The sequence below is a fragment of the Neovison vison genome, chromosome 6 (assembly GCF_020171115.1).
Source record: "Neovison vison isolate M4711 chromosome 6, ASM_NN_V1, whole genome shotgun sequence".
Lineage (NCBI taxonomy): Eukaryota > Metazoa > Chordata > Mammalia > Carnivora > Mustelidae > Neogale > Neogale vison.
Genome location: NC_058096.1, coordinates 82,394 through 103,564, shown reverse-complemented (window position 1 = coordinate 103,564; position 21,171 = coordinate 82,394). Strand labels below are relative to the sequence as shown.

Here is a 21,171-nt window from a genome sequence, read left to right as displayed (position 1 = left end):
TGCACATTTTCACATATTTTGTTGAATTTATTTCTAAGCATTTATTGTTGTACATTTTATCGCTGATGTTCGTTCTGCATTCACCTGGGCCTATGGCTAGTGAGGTCACCCGCTCGAAGTGCCTGGGGCACTCACCCGCACAGCCCCACCCTGCCCCCGGTACCGTTTGTGGCAAGCTTCCACTGGGTTTTCCCCAGGTGCAGCCAGTGTTGTGGCTGGACCAGCCCTTGTTCTTATTAGGCCATCCTGGCAACAACCATCAGGGAACTCAAAGACGGTTATTACTCACAGACCCTGGAGGGCACCTTCCCAGGGCCACACAGGTCGGGCAGGGGTAGAGGAAAGGAGGTAGGCCTGGGGTTCTGGCTTTATTGGGGTCAAGGCTAGTGGTCTAGGGTTTCAAGGATTCATTCTTTGCTGGTGAATTTGGAACATTAATCACAGGAAAGGAAAAGCAAGTGATCAGAGGTCGGCTAGGTCAGCTAGTGCTTTCTGGAAAAGGGACCTTGATGGGTGGGTGGGGTGGCTTCATGGCTTTTCATGTGGTGTGTAGTAGGGGACGCGTTTGCTGGGGGGTAGATGTCTGTGGAGTGGATGCCTTGAACTCAAAAACTTAATGCAGGCGCTTACCTTATAAGAATGTAATCGTCAGGTGCTAATACTACTCTGGTATACAGGGTTTTTAAAAAAATCTATATTTTAAAGATTTTCTTTATTTATTTGAGAGAGAGAGAGTGGCGGGTGAGGAGCAGAGGGAAAGGGACAAGCAGACTCTGCACTGAGCGCAGAACCTGGAGTGGGTCTCGATCCCACAACCCTGAGATCAGCCTTGGCCGAAATCGGGTCAGACGCCCCACCGCCTGAGCCGCCTGGGGGACCGTACGTGGGTTTTTTAAAAAGTTCATTTTTGATGTTTTGCTCCTAATAAATAAAAAATACACTTCTTTTTCTTTTTAAAGATTTTATTTATTTATTTGAGAGAGAGAGTGAGCAGGAGGGAGAGGGAGAGAGAATCTGAAGCAGGTTCTGCACCGAACACAGAGCTCAGTGATCGCCACACAGGGCTCGATCCCAGGACTGCTAGCTCACGCCCTGAGGCTACCAAGGGTCGGATGCGTGAGGGACTGAGCCACCCAGGCGCTCCTATACACACACCCGTGTTTTTCTACATAGACCTTATCCTGTGATCTTGGTAAACTCACTCATCTGTTCTAGTAGTTTGATGATTCCTCAGGCTAGTCCATGCAAACAGATTCATGTTTGTATTCATCTGCAAATACATGTAAGTTCATTTCTTTTGTTCTAACAGTTATACCTTTTTATTTATTTATTGCTTTACTTGCATCTTGTGCTGGTCAGAGTTTCCTACAAAGTGCTGAGTAGAAGTAGTGAAAGTGGAAACGTTTGCTTGTTTTCAACAAAAACCTTCAGTATAACATCACTAAGCATGATTTTAGAGTTAGGGTTTCTGGCACATGCCTTTTTAGAGATAGAAGATGCTCTGCTTTTACCGATGAAGCAGGGAGGCTGAAGGGAGTCTGTTTGAGAAAGGCTCCGTCTCTGCTGTGTTTCTGCGAGGCCCCACTTACTCAGGCTTATTTTGCCCTTACACAAGCCAAAGAAGCTATGTGCCCAGTTCAAGGGGCAAGCAAGAAAGGTAATCGTTCTCGGAGTCTTGTCCTGGCCCCAAACACCTGATACCATCTAAGACAAGCCAGATCCCAACTGTGCTCCACGACGCTAACTCCCAACAGAACTTGGCTGACACTGGAACCAACACCCTCCACCTTCAGGACAACACTGTCAGGCCCGTCTCACTCCTGGGAGCTTTTTCTGTATCCTGGCTTCCTAAAGTTCTGTTGCTTTACCCGCAAAACAAAAACAAAACCACAAAATCATCCTCGACCTTCAGTGATTTGTGGCAGACCACCTGACACTCATTGAACTCTACCTTGGATTCCCGAAGGAGCCTATCCTACAGACCCCTTTCCAGTAGTAACCCTGACCCAGGTGAGGACGAGGCGCCGTCATCTCTCCTTCCCAAGCTTGCCAGACACTCCACCTGCTACTCTCCGTCACGCACACTATTCAGTAAACTCTGTTCCCTTTCTCTGTCTCACATCTGATGTCTAACCTGTGGGAACCCAAGGACCCTCTTGGCTGGTCCTGTGAGACCTCTCCTCCGGGTCGTCTGACCCAGTCTTCCTGTATTACTGATATTAAAAAAAATATCATGACTGGGGCACTTGGGTGGTTCAGTTGGGTAAGCTTCCAACTCTTGGTTTCCACTCAGGTCATGATCTGGGGTCCTGGGGTTGGGCCAGATTGGGCTCCATGCTCAGAGGGAGTTTGCTCGAGATTCTCTCCCTCTGCTTCTTCCCCCTGGCTTGTGCTCTCTCTCTCTCTCAAATAAATAAATAAATAAAATCTTTTAAAAGATCATGATTGGGTATTGGATTTTGCTAAATTCTTTAAAAAAATTAATGAGTAACTGTATAGATTCTCTCCTTTATTCTGTTAAAATTGTGAATTGTAGGGACACCTGGGATGCTCAGTCTTTGCGGGTCTGCCTTTGGCTCAGGTCATGATCTCAGGGTCCTGAGATCTAGCCCTGTGTCGGGCTTCCTGCTTAGCGGGAGGCCTCCTTCTCCCTCTCCTGCTCCCCTGCTTGCGTTCCCTCTCTCACTGTGTCTCTCTCTGTCAAATAAATAAATAAAATCATAAAAAATTGTGAATTATATTTTCTTTCTTCCTTTCATTCTTTTTCTTTCTTTCATATTTTATTTATTTATTTGACAGAGAGAGATCACAAGTAGGCAGAGAGGTAGGCAGAGAGAGGAGGAAGCAGGCTCCTCGATGAGCAGAGAGCCCGATGTGGGGCTCGATCCCAAGACCCTGAGATCATGACCTGAGCTGAAGGCAGCCACTTAACCAATTGAGCTACCCAGGTGCCCTGAAGTATATTGATTTGCAAGTGTTAGTCCAATTTTGCATTACTAGGATAAACTTCAGTTGACCTTAGTAATATATTACCTTGTCTATTTATTATTGGGTTGATTTATTAATATTTTGCTAAGGATTTTTGCATCCATTTTTATGAAGGATATTTGTCTGTAATTTTCTTGTATTTGTCAGGTGCTTGTATCAGAGTTCATAAAACAAATTTCATAAAACAAATTGGGTGCCCATTCCATACTTTCTTAATAGTTTGTTTAATACTGGTATTATTTCTTCCTTACACATTTGATAGAATTCACCAATGAAACAATTTGTGTTCGACATTTTCTTTTGGGAAGATTTTTTGATAATGCATTTAATTCATTTTTTCTTTTCTTTTGTGTCACTTTTGATAAGTAATGCCTTTAAAGGAGTTTGTCTATTTCATACAAATTATCAAATGTGTTGGCATAAAGTTGGTCATGTCTTCTATTTAACTGTTTTTATTTTTTTTTTCGTAATCCCTACCCCCAATGTGGGACTTGAATTCACAGGCTTGAACTGACAACCCCAAGGCTAAGAGTCCCACTCTCGTCTGACTGAGCCAGCCAGACACCCCTATTTATTTATTTTTTTTTTGAAGACTATTTATCTTTTTAACATTAGTGTCGTCCTGGAAGACGACCCCCTTTGTGTTTCTATTATTGGTTTTCTTTTTACATTTTTTCTCTTGATAATTCTAGCTAAAAATTTATCAATTCTATTAATTTTTTTTGAAGAACCAACTTCGTTAACTTTTTGTTAACTTGTTTTCTAGTTCACTGGTTTATTTAATATTTAACATTTGTTTAGTTAATATTTCCTTTTTTTTTACTTAGTTTGGTTTTGATTTGCTTTTAATTTTTAAATTTTAGCTTCTTAAATTGGAAGTTTCAATCACTGCTTTTGAATTCTTCTTCCATTCTAACATAAACATTGAAAACATCAGTTTCTTTCAAAGCTCTGCTTTATCCACATCCCCCCAAATTTTAATATGTTTTCTAGTCCATTTGGGTTGCAATAAATGGCATGGTTTACAACCAGTACACATTTATTTTTCACAGTTCCAGAGGCTGGGAAGGCCAAGATCATGCAAATTCGTGTATGATAAGGGTTTCTTGCGTCATAGAAGGTCATTTTTTTGCTGTGTCCTTACATGGTGGAAGGGGTAAGGTATCCGTGGGGTATCTTTATAAGGGCACTAATTCCATTCACAAGGGTTCTGCTCTAATGATCCAGTCTCCTTCCAAAGGCCCCACTTCTGACCACCACCCTCTTGGGGGTTAGGATTTCAGTGTAAGAATTTTGAGGGGTCATGGACTTCAGACTATAGGAGTACATTTTCACTAGCTTTCCATTTTTAAAACTCTCTGGTTTCTTCCTTTCACCCATGGGTTATTTAGATGTGTGCGGTTTCATTTCCAAATACTGGGGACTTTTCTAGATTTTTTATTTTCTAATTTTATTTACGATCAGAGAACATACGCTTTAAGATTTCAACCTTTGCAATTTATTGTGACTTATATCATGGTCCAGCACATGGTCTGTCTTGGTTAGCATTCTGAGATTGTAATAATACGTGTTCTGCGCCTGTTTATGATGGGTAATTAGGTGACTGGTGGAACAGTGTTGTTTAGATCTATATCCTTGTGTACATTTGTCCTGTTTCCTCAGCTACTGAAGACAGAGGACACTTGATGTTACTTGTTGCTTTGGCACTTGGTTTTGTAGTCTGCACTCTCTGTTAATCGCTACTGTATCGGCCCTTCATCTAGAGACCAGGATACTCACTCATCAATTACAGTACTGTATTTGCAGACTACTCTGGATTATCTGCAAACACAGTCACACTATCTGTGAATAATGATTTTTTCTCGAGTCTTTACCTTCTTGCATCACTGGGCACAGCTGAATGGAGGTTACGGAGGACCCCGTCCTCTTCTTCTGAATCCGGGGGAAAGCACTCACTCTTTTGCTTTTATTTGTTTTTAGCAGATGTCTGAGACTAGGCTATTCCTTTCTTTTTTGTTTCTAGTTTTGTGAATTTGGTGTGTTGAGTTTTATGAACTTTTTTTCCTGCACCACGTAGATGCTCGTACGGTTTCATCTGAACTGGGGAAATGTTTTTAAACTTTAAACCATCCTTCGTTCCTGGAGTAAAGCGTGGTCATGACGTGTAAGCACGGCTCTCCCACTGCGTGTCTGTGCAGTCACGCTGGCCTAGAACCGGCCACAGGACGACGCTTTTCTGTCTTTTCTGGAAGATCAGGGTCCCAGCGGTGTCTTCTTCCCGGAAGGCCGGGAGCACTTCCTAGCGAGGCCGTCCGGCCCGGAGTCTCCTTCGCCAGGTTCTAAATGACAAAATCAGTTCCCTCAACAAATACGGAGGCTTGCGGCTTTCCCAAGCACCGTTTTCCTAGAAATTTTCCCAATTCACGGGATTCCCGAAGCTCCTGACCCGGTTTCGTACTGTCCGTTGATTTCGCTTCAACACCGCCCGGCTGAGCCGCGCCCGGGACCCTCCTCCCGCTCCTCCGGGTCAGACGCGCGGAGGCGCCCGCAGCCCCCCCGCCCCGCCCCCGGCCCCGCCCCCACGCAGCTTCTCCGGAGCCGCCTCCAGCCCCGCACCCCGAGACGCAGGCCCGAGCGCCCCACTCCCCCGGCCCGGCCCGACCCCTCCCCGACGACAGGGCGGGCCCCTCGCCGACCCCGAGGCCGCCGCACACTCGGGGCCCTGATGTCCCCAACCTGTCTCGGTCTCAGACTCGGCCCCGGTGACGGAGCTTCCCCGTCCGTCCGTCCGTCCGAGAGGGGACGCGGCGGACCCCCCGCCCCGCGCAGACCCGATTACTGCGGGAAAGCAGCCGAAACCGCGTCCCGCTCCCAAACCTGCCTCTCCCGTCACTCACGGTGGGTCCGTGCTCCCCAGGCCAGCCTCGGCCCCGGGACCCCCTCACCTCCCCACCCCCCGGGCCCCGCCGCGACCCCACCGCCCGCCCGTCAGGACACAGGAATCCGCCTTCCGCGGGCGCCGCGGCGGGGAGCGCAACCCGAGAAGTGCGCCTGCGCGAGGCCCTCGTCCCGGCCCCGAGCCTCCTCCCAGAGCGGCCCGAACGACCGCGCCTGCGTGCGGCCGAAGGCGGGGGCTCCATTCTCCCTACGGAGGGACGGGGACGGACTGCGCAGGCGTGGGGAGCGGAGCCCAGGGAGGGGCTCCGTCCGCCGCCGGCCTGCGCGCATTGCGCCTGCGCGAGCCGAGGGCGGCGGCTCGGGCTGCTGGCAGGCGCCGTCCGCCCCTCCGCACCCGCGGTGTGGACGCAGAGCTCGGCGGGGAGAGGCAGCTGAGGTAGGTTTCCCGTGGGCAGCTCGAGCGGCTGGACCGCACGGAGGCAGGACGTGCCCAGTGAGTCCTTTCCGGGCGCGTGCGTCCGTGGGTCGACCGAGGCCGCGGCCCCCTCGAAGGCCCCCAGCCTTCCCGGCTGTGCGCGGGGCGCTCCCGCGGCTGACCGCAGGCTGGGCAACCGCAGGGCCACGCCCCTCCCTCCGAGCCACGCCCACCGCCCCGCTGACCCCCCGTTCTCGTGCCACGCCCTGCGGCGCCGCGCCCCTTTCCCCAGCCACGCCTCCCCGGAGCCGCGCCCACCGGCCTTCCGCCGCGCGGGCCCCGGAGCCGTCTCGCTGGTCCTCCCCGCGCGGTGCTCCCGGCCCCTCGCCCCCCCCACCGCACCCACTGCCGCTGGCCGCGCGTCCCTGGCATCCCAGGGCCTCTGCCCCCACCGCCCGCTCGGCTGACCTGGCCCCGCCCGGTCCCTCAGGCCCCGCTCGGCCCCCCAGGCCCTGCGGGGTCAGCGGGCCCTGCGGGGTCAGCGGGTCTAGCAGCCCCACCCCGGCGGCCGTCCCACCCGGGCCCCAGCCAGGCTTCGCCGGCGGGGAGGGCGCTCGTGCCGCGAGAAACCAGCGCTGCGGGGTGTCGGACCGGCGCCGGCGGGTGCGGGAGCCGCGGTCCGGACGAGGACGCGCGGCCGCGCTCGCCTCTGCGGTTGGGGTTAGGGAAGAGGCGAGCCCGCAAGGCCTGCCCCTCCTCTCGGGCCGCCCACCCGGGGTTGCGCGGACGGACGCCCCGGAGGACGCCCCGACCTCGGCCGGCGACGCGCGCGTCAGACGCAGACTTGTGCGGGGGGAGCCGTTGGTGCGGGGCACCGTGGTCGTCGCGGGGCGGGGGGACGTGCGGCGAGGAGGGAGACCCTCTGCGAGGTGTGCGTCGCGGCCCCTGTTGGTGCACCTGGAAGTCCCCGTGGATGACCTTGAAAGTAAAGCAACCGGTTTTTTACCCGCAAAACGGGTTAATTCGGAAGTGACAGGAATTGCAGTTGCAGGCGTGCGAACTAAGGGCAGGTCTGGCTGAGGTCGGAGAGGCCGGCGGGAGGAGCTGCTTTAAGGAAGAGTGTGGGGCGGGGACAGCCTGCCTGCCCGGCTGGGCTGTGGCAGCGTCACAGTCTCCTGTTGGCCGGGCGGTGACACGGTGACAGTCTCCCATTTCGGGCTGTGACACTGTGACGGTCTCCCGTTGGCCAGACTGTGACACGGTGACAGTCTCCCGTTGGCCGTGCTGTGACACTGTGGCGGTCTCCCGTTGGCCAGACTGTGACACCATGACAGTCTCCCATTTCGGGCTGTGACACTGTGACAGTCTCCTGTTGGCCGGACTGTGACACTGTGACGATCTCCCGTTGGCCGGACTGTGACACTGTGACAGTCTCCCATTTCCGGCTGTGACACTGTGACGGTCTCCCGTTGGCCAGACTGTGACACGGTGACAGTCTCCCGTTGGCCGGGCTGTGACACTGTGACGGTCTCCCGTTGGCCAGACTGTGACACTGTGACGGTCTCCCGTTGGCCGGACTGTGTCACCATGACAGTCTCCCGTTGGCCGGACTGTGACACCGTGACAGTCTCCCATTTCGGGCTGTGACACTGTGACAGTCTCCCGTTGGCCGGACTGTGTCACCGTGACAGTCTCCCATTGGCCGGACTGTGACACTGTGACAGTCTCCCGTTGGCCGGACTGTGTCACCGTGACAGTCTCCCGTTGGCCGGACTGTGTCACCATGACAGTCTCCCGTTGGCCGGACTGTGACACCGTGACAGTCTCCCATTTCGGGCTGTGACACTGTGACAGTCTCCCATTGGCCGGACTGTGACACTGTGACAGTCTCCCGTTGGCCGGGCTGTGTCACCATGACAGTCTCCCGTTGGCCGGACTGTGACACCGTGACAGTCTCCCATTTCGGGCTGTGACACTGACAGTCTCCCGTTGGCCAGACGGTGACACGGTGACAGTCTCCCATTTCGGGCTGTGACACTGTGACAGTCTCCCGTTGGCCGGACTGTGTCACCGTGACAGTCTCCCGTTGGCCGGACTGTGACACTGTGACAGTCTCCCGTTGGCCGGACTGTGTCACCGTGACAGTCTCCCGTTGGCCGGACTGTGGCACCGTGACAGTCTCCCATTTCGGGCTGTGACACTGTGACAGTCTCCCATTGGCCAGACTGTGACACCGTGACAGACTCCCGTTGGCCGGACTGTGTCACCGTGACAGTCTCCCGTTGGCCGGACTGTGTCACCGTGACAGTCTCCCGTTGGCCGGGCTGTGGCCTGGGTAGGAGATCTTCCTCCTGCTCTGGTGGTTAAAATGAGCTGTCTCCTGTTGGTCTGGGACTGTGTGGGGGTTAGAACTCCCCATGCTGGTCCCAACTCCATTTCCAACGAGGGTTCCTTTATTTTCACAGTAGGGAGTTTTAATTGAGGTTCTAGAAAAGATTTGACATTGATTTGTTGTTTTAAATCAACCCAGTAATCTAAAGAAAGCTCACAGGGTTCATGCAGTAGTAAGATCAGCACCTTTGCAGACTAGTGAAGAAAGCCTACTCGTAGAAGTTCATAAATTTTAAATGCTTCCCGTTTCTGTAAAGAATTGTGTTTAAAAAATTTGATCTCTGTTTCACTCTTTCGACACCGTTTTGCTTCTGTTCGGCATAGGACCTTTACTATGGCCTTTACCAGAACCTTAGAAGTGAAGCAGATATAACGAAGTGTTTTCTTATTGTCTCTCTTTTTAAAAGTAGAAATGGAGGGGAAAACGGAGAATTAAACGCGGCAGCGATGCGGCAGAACCTAGGAGAACCATGGCCGCATCCGGTGACTGCCTCCAAGGTGAACTGCAGGTAACGTGGGTTTCGGTGTGTAAGGACCACGGATACTGCGGAGAGCACGGCTCAGCCACTGGCAGGGGCCGCGTAGTTGGAGGAGATGCAGTCTTTGTGAGGGTTACATGTGACGTTCCGAGTGGAGCTGTGTGCCGCCCGCCGCGACTTCCCCTTTGGCACGGTGCTGTGAAGCGCGCACTGTTTTAGTGGTTTGGTAAAGTCCCAGGCATAATATCTTAAAAGCAGGCTGGACACTTTAGAATGATTTATCTATTCATATCTTTTTCTGCCTGGGACATACGTTTAGTTTCATTCAAGCTATTGGTTAAAAAAAATTACCCTAAATTTCAATGAATGTTGAATATATAAAATTAAAAACCAGATGAATACTCTAATAAATGTGTTTTTTTTTTTAAATGGTCTTTCTTTTTTTTTTTTAAGATTTTTATTTATTTATTTGACAGAGATCATAAGTAGGCAGAGAGGCAAGCAGAGAGAGAGGAGGAAACAGGCTCCCTGCTGAGCAGAGAGCCCAATGTGGGGCTCGATCCCAAGACCCTGGGATCATGACCTGAGCCAAAGGCAGAGGTTTTAACCCACTGAGCCACCCAGGCACCCCACTAATAAATGTTTTTTTAAAAAATCAACTATAGGGACGCCTGGGTGGCTCAGTTGGTTAAGCGGCTGCCTTCGGCTCAGGTCATGATCCCAGCGTCCTGGGATCGAGTCCCATATCGGGCTCCTTGCTCGGCAGGGAGCCTGCTTCTCCCTCTGTCTCTGCCTGCCATTCTGTCTGCCTGTGCTTGCTCTCGCTCCTTCTCTCTCTCTAACGAATAAATAAAATCTTTAAAAAAAAAAAATCAACTATATTCATAGCTGTGATGTCAGTTTTGACATTTTTTTCTCTACCCTTCCAGTGGTTGGTATAATCCCATTTTGGTTTTTATATATAGGAATTTGATTCATAGTTGTGTCGTTTCATTAATCTGTTTCTTTTTTTTCTTTTAAGATTTTATTTATGTATTTGACAGAGAGAGAGAGACAGCAAGACAGGGTAAGTGGGAGAGGGAGAAGCAGGCTCCCCACGAGCAGGAACCGCCCCCCTTACGGGACTTGATCCCAGGGTCCTGAACTGAAGGCAGACGCCTAAGGACTGAGCCCCCCAGGCACCCCTCATTAATCTGTTTCTTAAAATTAATCATAAAACTTAAATTCTGTGGATGCACTCTAGTTCTTTTGAGAAATTTAGAAAATATTAGAACGTTTACAAAATAATGTAAACATCAAGTTCATAGCACAGAGAAGTGAGAACTTATTAACATTTTGTTGTGAATGTCTGTGTGTACTTAGGTGTACGTAGTCTGAAGGAAACGTAGGTAAAGCTTGTTCCCTAACCCCAGCCCCATTCCTCTTCCTCTGTTTCCGCAGGCAAATTGATCTTTGTGCTTCTGCACCACTTTCTATGCTTTTGTACCTAATAGAGGCATCTTGGAGCAGTACGTGACGCTGTTTATGTGCACTTTGTAGAATTTGCCTAAGCGGAGTCTCAATCTGTGTTGTCTGCAACTTGCCTTTTCCCAGTGTTACTTTGGGGGTTTGCCCTTGATGTGTGTGTAGAGCTAATTTAGCCCTATGAGATGCTTCTGTCGTGTGCTCCCTGCGTGACCCTCACATCCCGCGGCGTCCCCCACCCTGTGTGACTGTCATGTCCCGCAGAGTGTCCCCATGTGTGACCGTCACGTTCGTGGATCACAGCCCCCCGTGTGACTCTCATGTTCTGTGGACCCCCCCGCCCCCGTGTGATTGTCACATTCGGTGGATCACCCCCTGTGTGACTGTCACCGTTGTGTGCAGGTCTGTGGCAGTCTTACTAGTGTACGGTTAGGGTTATGGTTAGGGTTAGAGTTTTAACAGTTTTATCTTTTCAAAGAACTGGTTTTGTCTTTGATTTTCTTTGTTCATCTGCTTTCTGTTTTATTGATTTCTGCTTTTACTTTATTTCTTTCATCCTCTGGGTTTAATTTTCTCTTCTTGTACCATCTTGTGATGGAAATTTGCAACACTGACTTGAACCTCTCTCCTCTAGTACATGTGTTTAAAGCTGTGACTTTTCCTCTGGCCTCAGTTTTCTTGCCTCACACACGTAACTATGTTGTATTTTTATTTTTGATCAGTTAAAATGCTTTATAATATGTCACAGTGGAAATCAGACAGTTTCTGGGCTATTCAGAAGTGTGCTGTCTATTTCTGGAGATTTAGGGATTTTTATTTATCTCTTTGTTATTTAATTTTGGTTTGCTTATGTTTGGTCAGAAAATTTGCTCTGTACAATTTCAGTCTTTGGAAATTTGTTTAGGCCTGCTTTGTGGCCTAGTCAGGTGGGCTGTTGTGAGCGCCCCACACACACCCACAAAGAATCTGTTTTCTGCAGTTGGTGGTTTTCTATAAATGTCATTAAGGTCAAATGTGTTACTAGTATTGTTCAAACATTTGTGTCCTTTCTGCTTTATTGCCCATTTGTTGTGAAGCGGGATGAGCTTCAGAAATTCCCACTATGGCTGTGCTGGGTCACTCGTGAATTAAGTGTCTGACTCATGGTTTTGGCTCTGGTCATGATCTCAGGGTCATGGGGTCAGATGCCCCCCCCCCCCGGGTTATGTTTCTCTCCCTCTGCCGCTCCCCACACTTGCTTAGACACCTGCTCTCTCTGTGTCTAAAATAAATAAATACAATTTTAAAGAAATTTCCACTATGATTGTGGGTTTGTCATTTTTTTTTTTTTAACTTCCTTTTGAATCTGTCACTTTTTGCTTCACATATTTTGAATCTGTTATTTGACATATACATTCAGGATAGTTTTTACTTTCTAAACTAATTGACTTTTTTATTTTTATGAAATCTCTTTTTACCTAGTACTTTTGTTTGTCTTATATCTATTTTGTCTTATATTAATATGGGTGTACCAGCTTGCATGGTGCACATACACCTATATTTTGAATCAAAGACCTTATATTTAAAATGTTTCTCTTGTAAAGAGCCTGTAGAAATGTCCTTTTCTTTCCTGTCGGTAATCTCTGCTCTTTATTTTTTATTTTTTTTTTTTAAAGATTTTATTTATTTGACAGAGAGAGATCACAAGTAGGCAGAGAGGCAGGCAGAGAGAGAGAGAGGAGGAAGCAGGCTCCCTGCTGAGCAGAGAGCCCGATGCGGGACTCGATCCCAGGACTCTGAGATCATGACCTGAGCCGAAGGCAGCGGCTTAACCCACTGAGCCACCCAGGCACCCAATCTCTGCTCTTTAATTGGAGTATTTAGTCCGTTAACATTGAACATGGTGACTGATGCGGTTGAGTTGGCCATCTTGCTGTTTTCCCTTTCTTCTTGGTACCTTTCTCCAGTGTTACCTCTGTTTGGATGAATGAAATATTGCTAATATTGCCACATTGTCTCCTCTGTTGGTTTTGCACCTGTATCTTTTACTAATATTTTGGTGGTTACCAGGAAACTGTGATGCGCATCTTTGACCCACCCCAGTGCTGCTTGTGTCCGACCGCTTCACCGCGTGAGACACCTCCACATTAGCTCTACTTACTCACCCCCGGCTTTGCGCTGTTTGTGCTCTTGTAACATCTGTCATAAATCCCACAATAAATAATTAGTGTCTCCTTATACTGTTAAGAGTCTTTCTTACGGAGTATAAGAAATAGTCTTGTTTCCCCACATATTTGCTTTTTCTGGTGTCTCTACACCTGTCGCTCCGGCACAAATTAAAGACCACCATGGCGCCCGTTGCCGTGAGTAGTCGCCGGAGGGTGCTGTCCGCTTCGCTGGAGAAGTGTGGGCGCCGCACCCTGTACGGAAGAGTCTCGCAAATGTGTGAATGAAAAGCTTATGGTCCAGCCTCGGTCATTGTCTCCTAGAAATAGAATGTCGTCCCACGAGGGTAAATGTGTATGAATGTTGTGGCCGCACCGTGGTAGAGAATTGGACACCAGGGGAACGTCCATTAGTCAAGGATGACTGAGGAATCACGAAGAATTCCTACTGCGGAATATTACACAGTTGTTGAAATTTGTAAGTTAGGGTTCTAAGAATTGGGAAGTTTCTCACAAGGCATTATGTTAGTAAAAAAGGCAAAAAAAAAAAAGTGTCACATCCTTCTCAAAAAACTGTGTCAAAAGAACAACTGTGCATGTGTGTGAGTTGTGCATGCGTGTAAATACATGGCATCTTAATCTGCCATTTCCCACTCCCAAGTTTATCCTAAGAAAATTGTCATGACAGACAAAATGATATTTTTTAAGAAAGTTCATCTTAGGGGCACCTGGGTGGCTCAGTGGGTTAAGCCTCTGCCTTTGGCTCAGGTCATGATCTCAGGGTCCTGGGATCAAGCCCCGAATCGAGCTCTCTGTTCAGCAGGGAGCCTGCTTCCTCCTCTCTCCCTGCCTGCCTCTCTGCCTACTTGTGTGATCTCTCTCTGTCAAATAAGTAAATAAAAATCTTAAAAAAAAAAGTTCATCCTAACATAATTTGTAAAAGTATAAACTGGAAATAGTTTAAGGGTAGCAAACTAGGAAATCAGTTAAATAAGTTATGATAATTCACAGAATATTACCAAATGTTAGAAAGTGGTATTTAGAAATAATTTAACAAGGAGGAAAAATGTTAGGATTATAATAAGTGAGTGTTACATGCAGCTAATGAATGTTTGGATGCTACATCGAAAACTAATGAGGTACTGCATGTTGCAAATTGAACTTAATAAAAAAAGGAATTTAATAAGTGGGACACATATCACAAGGCAGAATTTCATGATCTCAGTAAACACCCTGTATGCACATGCTATGTGTACACTTCAAAAGAGTCCTGGGGGTGCCTTGGTGGCTCAGTCAGTTGAACGTCCAACTCTTAGTTTTGGCTCAGGTCATGACCTCAGGGTTGTGAGGTCAAGCCCTGTGTCAGGCTTGTGTTCAGCAGGGAATTGGCTTGAAATTCTCTCCCTCCCTCTCTGGCCCCTCTCCCACACAGGAGTGCTCTTTCTCACTCTCAAAATAAATAAATCTTAAAAAATAAAGCACGAGGGATGCCTGGGTGACTCCGTTAAGGGTTTGCCTTCGGCTCAGGTCATGATTCCAGGTTCCTGGGACTGAGTCCTGTGTTGGGCTCCTTGCTCGATGGGGAGTCTGCTTCCCCTCTGCCTGCTCTGCCTGCCCCTCCTCCTGCTGTACTGTCTCTCTCTGACAGTAAATAAAGAAAATCTTGGGGAAAAAAAGGCTGAAAAAAATATAAATGTTAACTTGTTAAGCATCATTATTTCTGACCAGTGGGTGAGATTACAGATGGTTTTAATTTTCCTCTGTGTACACTTGTGCTTCACATGTTTTCCAAAGAACATGAATTACGTGTATATTTAGGAAACTTCGTTAAAAATGTGTATATATTGGGACGGAGTTGCTGCATTGAACTGGAACACAGGCTTGGAGGTTCTGCCACCTCCAGTGGACATCTTCCAGACAAGCCTCTTCTGACAGAAAGTAGAGACTGGGCAGTGTGTGGTCTCAGGCTCCCCTTTTGGGTCCTGAGCAGTCTATATGAGCAGCCTTGCGGTCCAAGTCAGGCCATGAGGGTCGGGCCTGGTCACTGGCACCTTCCGGAAACCTGCCCAGTTCTGTCCTCCAGTCTGAAGAGGTCCAGAGAGCAGGAGGCCCAGAAGCAGGTCTTCTTTCTCTTGGGGCCAATCACCACTTTCAGAAGGAGTTGCTGGTGATCGGCGTCAGTCCCCAAGTAGACACTAAAAGTGTCTCTTTATTACTTATTTGGTGTCCTTCTTAGGATGCAAGTGATTTTGTACTAGAGACGAAAAGGAGAGGTGGAGTAAGGGTGAGATCCCTCGACCCTCTGGTGAAGATGACCCAAATTGTGCGATTAACTCTGGTCACGTGGATCTTCATGTGAAACCTTCCTGATAACCAAAGGCTACAGGTTATTAGGATGGACATGGAGAGGAGCCCCATAGTCATCCCCTGTTCTTCCCTGGCTTTGAGCAGGAGGGAGAAGGTCACGTGGAGTGCGGTGACCGGGAGCAGCTCCAGGAGGGTGTGCAGCCAGAAGAGTTCGTGGCCATTGCAGACTATTCTGCCACTGACCAGACGCAGGTAACCCTACACACTTGCTTATAGGCAGGGGCCTCGGGCCTTGGGTCCGTATTTTATGGATTTGGCTAAATGGCATGCTAGGTGACAGAATTAGAGAAGAATTTTGAAGAAGTCATACCAAAGTTAAGTAAAGAAGTATTCAGATGTTTAGAGCCAAGTGAGACCTGGGAGTGACCCTACTTCTCCCAGCCTAACAGATTGTGATGCCAAGCCTTAGGTGAAGGATATCTGGGTGAGGAATGGGCGAAGGAAGCACCTGTTGCAGTTTCTTTTTAGAAACCTTGATTTAGAACCTATTCTAGTTAATGGACATTAAGGCTATAAAATAAAAATACCGACTTGAGGACGGTGGCTCAGATGGTTAAGCCTCCGCCTCTTGATTTCAGCTCTGGTCATGATCTCAGGGTTGTGAGGTCAAGTTCAGCACTGGGCTCCATGCTCAGTGCTCAGCGGGGAGTCTGCTGGAGGTCCTCTCTCCCACCCCCACTCTCGATCTCAGATAAATAAATCTTTAAAAAAGATACTGACTTGAGTGTAGTTTTTTTTTTTCTACTCCAGTAAGTGAATCAGCTGCTACATAGCCGAGTTACAGTGAAGAGGCGATAGAGAAATTCTGTCTTAAGTTGTTCAAAAATGTTTAATCTTTCCTTTAAAAAAATACCAGTTAAGCTGTGCTTTCTTTCATGTAGATGTTCCACAAAAGTCTCTCAATGTTGGTATCATTTTCAGAAATTGTGAGTTTGTGTAATTACCCATTGAGTCTTTTTTGAAATAGCTGATTTGGCCCCAGTGATGGGGGACTTACCACTGAGCCACTACTGAAATACCAACTACAGGTTTTTCTTGAATTTTGACTTCTTTGTATGTTTTTTTCCAGCTCAGCTTTTTGAGAGGAGAAAAAATTCTCATCCTGAGGCAGACAACTGCTGATTGGTGGTGGGGCGAGCGTGCGGGCTGCTGTGGGTACATACCTGCAAACCACCTCGGGAAGCACCTGGAGGACTGTGACCCTGAGGACACGTGGCAGGACGAGGAGTACTTCGGCAGCTATGGAACGCTGGTACGGCTGGGGCCACGGAGGTGGCGGTTTCCTGCCTCAGCTTTCGAGTTAGCTTCAGCTGGGCTGCTCCTCTTCGTGGCTTAGCGCAGGGTTCCCAGACGTTTTCTTCGGCTCAGCAGGGCGTGTGGCTCCTCGGCTCTGCCATCGTGGTGCGTGAGTGGCCATAAGACCATGAGGAGATGAGCAAACCCTAACCCTAACCAGTTAAAACATGTGAAAGCCATTCTTCGCTGGCAGACCCTACAGAAGCAGGTGGTGGGCTGGAGTGGCCCATGGTGGTTTAGAGATGTTCTCTGAGCAATGAGATGATGAACTTTTCTCAACATTTAAAATACCGTAACACATTTTATTTTAAAAATAAAATACAAAAATGTTTTGCAAGCCAACAATAATACCTCTAAATAACTAGCTTCTTGGTTTTTTGGAGTTGTCTCCCAGTTAGGACAAAGACCCATAACTGTATGGTCCAGGCAGCCCGTTTACATCTTAAAGCTAGACAGAAGCTGATGCTGCAGAATAAACTCGCAGACAGAATGTTGGGCGAAAGAAGCAAGACATGGAAGAGTAACTTCCGACTCAGTTACGGAAAGTAAAAAGCAGAGTTGGAAGAGGTTTATGCAGGGAAGCGAGCAGGGAGCTGGTTCTCCGGGAGTCAGGATGGCGGTTCCTGTTGCCAGGGCGTCTGGTGGCGGCAGCCTTAAACGTAACGGCCGTGCCAGCAAAGTGGGCTTCTTGGGGAGGAGCGGAGGGACCGCCGGGCAGGCCGAGCGCTGGTGGGCAGCTGCAGGCCGGTCTGGAGCACCCAGGCCAGGAGGCGCTTCCTCAGGAAGGGGGAGTGGGCGGGGCTGTGTGGAAGGAACGCCCTCCGGAGGGCGGCGGCGGCTTCTCATTGGCCGAGTGCGGCAGTTTCTCATTGGCTGGACTGTTGCTAGGCCAGGAGAAGAGCTTCCTCCTGCGGGGTAGTAAAGCTGCTTCCTCCGGAGTCCGCCGCGGTGGACGCTGGTGGGGAGCGCTGCGCCGGCCCGGCGCTTGCGGCGTCCGTCTCCGCGCTCGGTGCGGTTGGCTTTCCCGGCTGCAGGCCGGGCTGGGCAGGCTCCTGCTGTCGTTGCGCGAGCGCCCGCCGTGTGACCCGCAGCTGCAGGGCCGCGTCTCGCCCCATTTCGTGGCTGAGCGCGCGGCCGGGAAGGACACCCCGATGCGCGCGGACGATTAGCGCTTCTTCTGAAAGATGTACTTACTGATTTGTCGGGAAGAGGGCGCGCAGGCGGGGGCAGCGGGCAGAGGAGGGAGCGGACCCCCGCGGGGCAGGGCCCGGTGTGCGACTCGATCCCTGGACGCTGGGATCATGATCCGAGCTGAAGGCAGCCGCTTCGCAGAGCCGCTCAGGCGTCCTAGAGCTTTCGGACCATCCAGAGTGTTTCACTGGTCGTCAAAGGACCCTGCTGGTTCGCTTCTTGAGCCCTGCCCCACGGCGAGCGTGCCCCAGTGGGTTCTCTTACAGAAATCTTGCTAAACTTCTGCCAGACTTCTCTTGGTGAATTTGTAGGGTGTCTGTGTATGTGGGCAAACTTTCTAAGTAGGAAATTATCACAGTGTGCACTGAAGCAAACCTTTGATTAATGTTTTATGATGCCAAGTGTAACTAGGGTTGGACAGACATTACAAAAGACCCCCTTTGGCGGGTCTTGCCAGTTTCCCTCCAGAAAGATGGGCAACTGGACGCCACCAGTGTACGTGAGCCCTCGTCTCCCACCCAGACCTCGCTAAAGTGAATACGGATCTCATCTGAAAGGCGAAACTGCTGTTTCTTGATTTTGATTTCCATTGTTAGGGTCAGATGGGCCATCTTCTATGTTTTGTTGGCCTTTTCTGTTTCTTCTCTTTTGGGTAAACTTTCATGTAATTTGCTCATTGTTCTTTTTATTTTTGTCAACTTATATGTGCACCTTAGCAACTTTGTTCTGACTTTCTGTCAAGGTGGACTACTCAGGTGGGATGGCTGAGTCCTGATGGTGTCCCCTCTGACCCTCAGTCTTTTGTTTCTCAGCACGGAGTGTCTTTGTGAGGAGCCACGATGGGCTCGTGAAGGCCCCGTGCAGACTTCCTGTCTGTGCTGACGAGGTCTGGGTAGCTTCAGGGTCTGCCTCGCAGCCGCACTGTGTGTACGCTGCGTTTTCTGCAGCTCGGGACCTAAGAAGTGGGGCGTGGGGGCCAGTGTTGTGGGTGCAGCCTTTCTGGGCTCTGACTTCCACCCGTGGCCTCATGAACCATTTGGAGGACCCTTTCTCTTTTTCTCTGGGGATTGGTGTGATTCCCATGGGGTGTTATGTTATCTTGGGTTTCATGTGTTTTCCTCCCTCTGGACATGGCTGGAGACCTTGAGCTCACCCCTGTGGGGTCGTCAGCTCCCTCCAGAGCTGCAGTTTCATGAGGGGCCAGTGTGCCTCCTCTGGCATCTGTATTGGTGGATACTTGGCCAAGTGGCACCTGCTGGGGAATTTGGTGGTTCCTCCTGTCTCCAGTGGGAACAGTGGTCAGGAGGGCAGTGTCTGCTCCACTTCCTGAGTGGTCTACCCGCCTGTGTGCTCATCCGGCTGTTGGGGAGGTACAGGGTGAAGCCGTACGTAGCATCACACTGAACTGGAAGGATTCCAGAAAATTCCATTTCATTTCTTCACTGTTGTGTTTTTATATGCCAGCATATTTAGGTCTTTGGATTTTGTGGTTTTTTTTTTCTTTGTTACTCGTATTTTTAGGCATGGTGTGGTGGGCTCAAGGGGATTATTAGCTCAGTCTCTGATCTTCCTTCTTAAACCAGAGTTCAGCACAGTTCATATTACAGGCAGTGATTCCTAATGTGTATTTCCTCTAGAAACTTCACTTGGAAATGTTGGCAGACCAGCCGCGGACAACTAAATACCACAATGTTATCCTGCAAAATAAAGAATCCCTGAAAGATAAAGTGATTCTGGACGTTGGCTGCGGAACGGGGATCATCAGCCTCTTTTGTGCCCACTATGCGCAGCCTAAAGCCGTGAGTAAGAAACAGCTCTCCTTCAGCGTCTTCGAGCTGAGTCTGTGTTCTTGTGGGCTGAGCCTGTCGGCGGTCATGACCTCGGCCTGCTGAGTCACCAGCAGCACCCAGTAGAGTAGGACAGAGCAGCGAATATCGGAGTTGCGTGCAGTCGGATGTCTTTTTTAACATGCTTATCAGCTAGAGGAACACGTGTCTGTGTGCTGGGTGTGTTACCCCTGCACCGAACAAGGACTTCCTGGCAGGGACAGGACAGCCCACTCTCCATGACGCATGCTGGGGTCCTTTCTCCTCTTCCCTGCAAAGCATGTGTGAGGCTCCAGAGTTGAAGCCTCTGAAATGCCCCTGAGACAGGTGGGTGAAATTCTAGTTTATACGGGAAACTGCAGGACAGTGATCACTGGAGTTCAGATGCTATCGGAACCAAGACGTAACACTCAGGACCTTCCAGTGACAACCTGTGCTTGAAGCTGTCTCAGCCACTGGTACCCTTAAAGTCCGATCGTTCTCAGGCCGGTGTGGGAAACTCTGGGGTACGTGGCTGTGTGTATGGGGGCTGGGCCACCGGGTCTGACCCACAGGGCCTCTGCGACGGGTACCCGGTGTGCATGCAGACTCTTCTGTCCACCGGCAGTCCCCATCTGTTTTAGGCAGAAGGTGGAGTTAAGATGGGCGGTAGCTCCCTTGTCAGGGCTCAGCTGTTGGAGGTCTGTCCTGCTATCCAGCACACCTCTTTCCTTCTGTCGCTGTTTTCTTTGAGGCTGCCTCTGGCTTGGCTGGAGCCTTGGGCCCAGGGAGAGTGGATGCCAGGCTGCTCTGTGGGTGGGACTCTTGCTGATGGCCCTTCTGTGACATGCAGGTGTACGCGGTGGAGGCCAGTGAGATGGCCCAGCACACAGGGCAGCTGGTCATGCAGAATGGCTTTGCCGACATCATCACTGTGTTCCAGCAGAAGGTGGAGGATGTGGTGCTACCGGAGAAGGTGGACGTGCTGGTGTCCGAGTGGATGGGGACCTGCTTGCTGGTAAGGGGCTCCGGGCCATGCGGGATGGCCGTGGACGGGCGCTGGGCCACGTGGGATGGCCGTGGACGGGCGCTGGGCCACGCGGGATGGCCGTGGACGGGCGCTGGGCCACGCGGGATGGCCGTGGACGGGCGCTGGGCCACGCGGGATGGCCGTGGACGGGCGCTGGGCCACGTGGGATGGCCGTGGATTGTGCCAGGGAAGCGCAGATTCCAGGGAGGGGTGTGGACTGGGTCTGGAGGGGCTGTTGTGAGCAGAACGTCTTGGGGAGAGCCGTGGCTGTCGTGCTGAATGAAGCCACCTGGTGCTTGTCCGGGTGCTGTCTTCTGTTTTGTGCCGCACGGCCATGAGCCACGACACCCTGCCGTCCGTGATGTGGACGGACCTTGAAGGCATTATGCTAAGTGAAGTAAGTCAGACAGAGACACATCGTATGGTCTCATTTATATGTGGAATCTAAAACCAGCAACACAAAACTCACCCACCAGACTCCTAGAAAAATAGATCAAATTTGTGGTTAGTGGAGGGGGGGAGGGTGAGGGGAGAAAGAATTGGAGGGCTGTGGTTGAAAGGTACCAGCTTTCAGGTACCACGCAGGTGAGCACCGGGGCCGTCACATACAGCGTGGCAACCCCAGTGACACAGCTGTGCGATGCACGGGACGGTTTTACCAGAGGACTGTCGACCCTCGAACAACGTGGGTTGGGACCGTGTG

At 50.2% G+C, this 21,171-nt stretch overlaps 1 protein-coding gene across 5 annotated transcripts in view; it reads left to right on the top strand.

Moving 5' to 3' along the window:
* The first annotated feature begins 6,227 nt into the window (after positions 1-6,227).
* Positions 6,228-21,171, top strand: part of PRMT2 (protein arginine methyltransferase 2) — a 32,970-nt gene continuing 18,026 nt past the window's right edge. Inside the window, exons 1-6 of one of the 5 annotated variants that reach the window (XM_044250734.1) lie at positions 6,228-6,322; positions 9,103-9,201; positions 15,231-15,338; positions 16,216-16,398; positions 19,271-19,432; positions 20,292-20,456. In XM_044250734.1, coding sequence (XP_044106669.1) covers positions 9,163-9,201; positions 15,231-15,338; positions 16,216-16,398; positions 19,271-19,432; positions 20,292-20,456 — 657 coding nt within the window. In that variant the 5' untranslated portion in view covers positions 6,228-6,322; positions 9,103-9,162. Of the gene's footprint in view, positions 6,323-6,824; positions 7,287-9,099; positions 9,202-15,230; positions 15,339-16,215; positions 16,399-19,270; positions 19,433-20,291; positions 20,457-21,171 lie in introns of those variants that run through there. The other 4 variants (XM_044250736.1, XM_044250738.1, XM_044250733.1 and 1 more) reach the window with 4 other exon arrangements.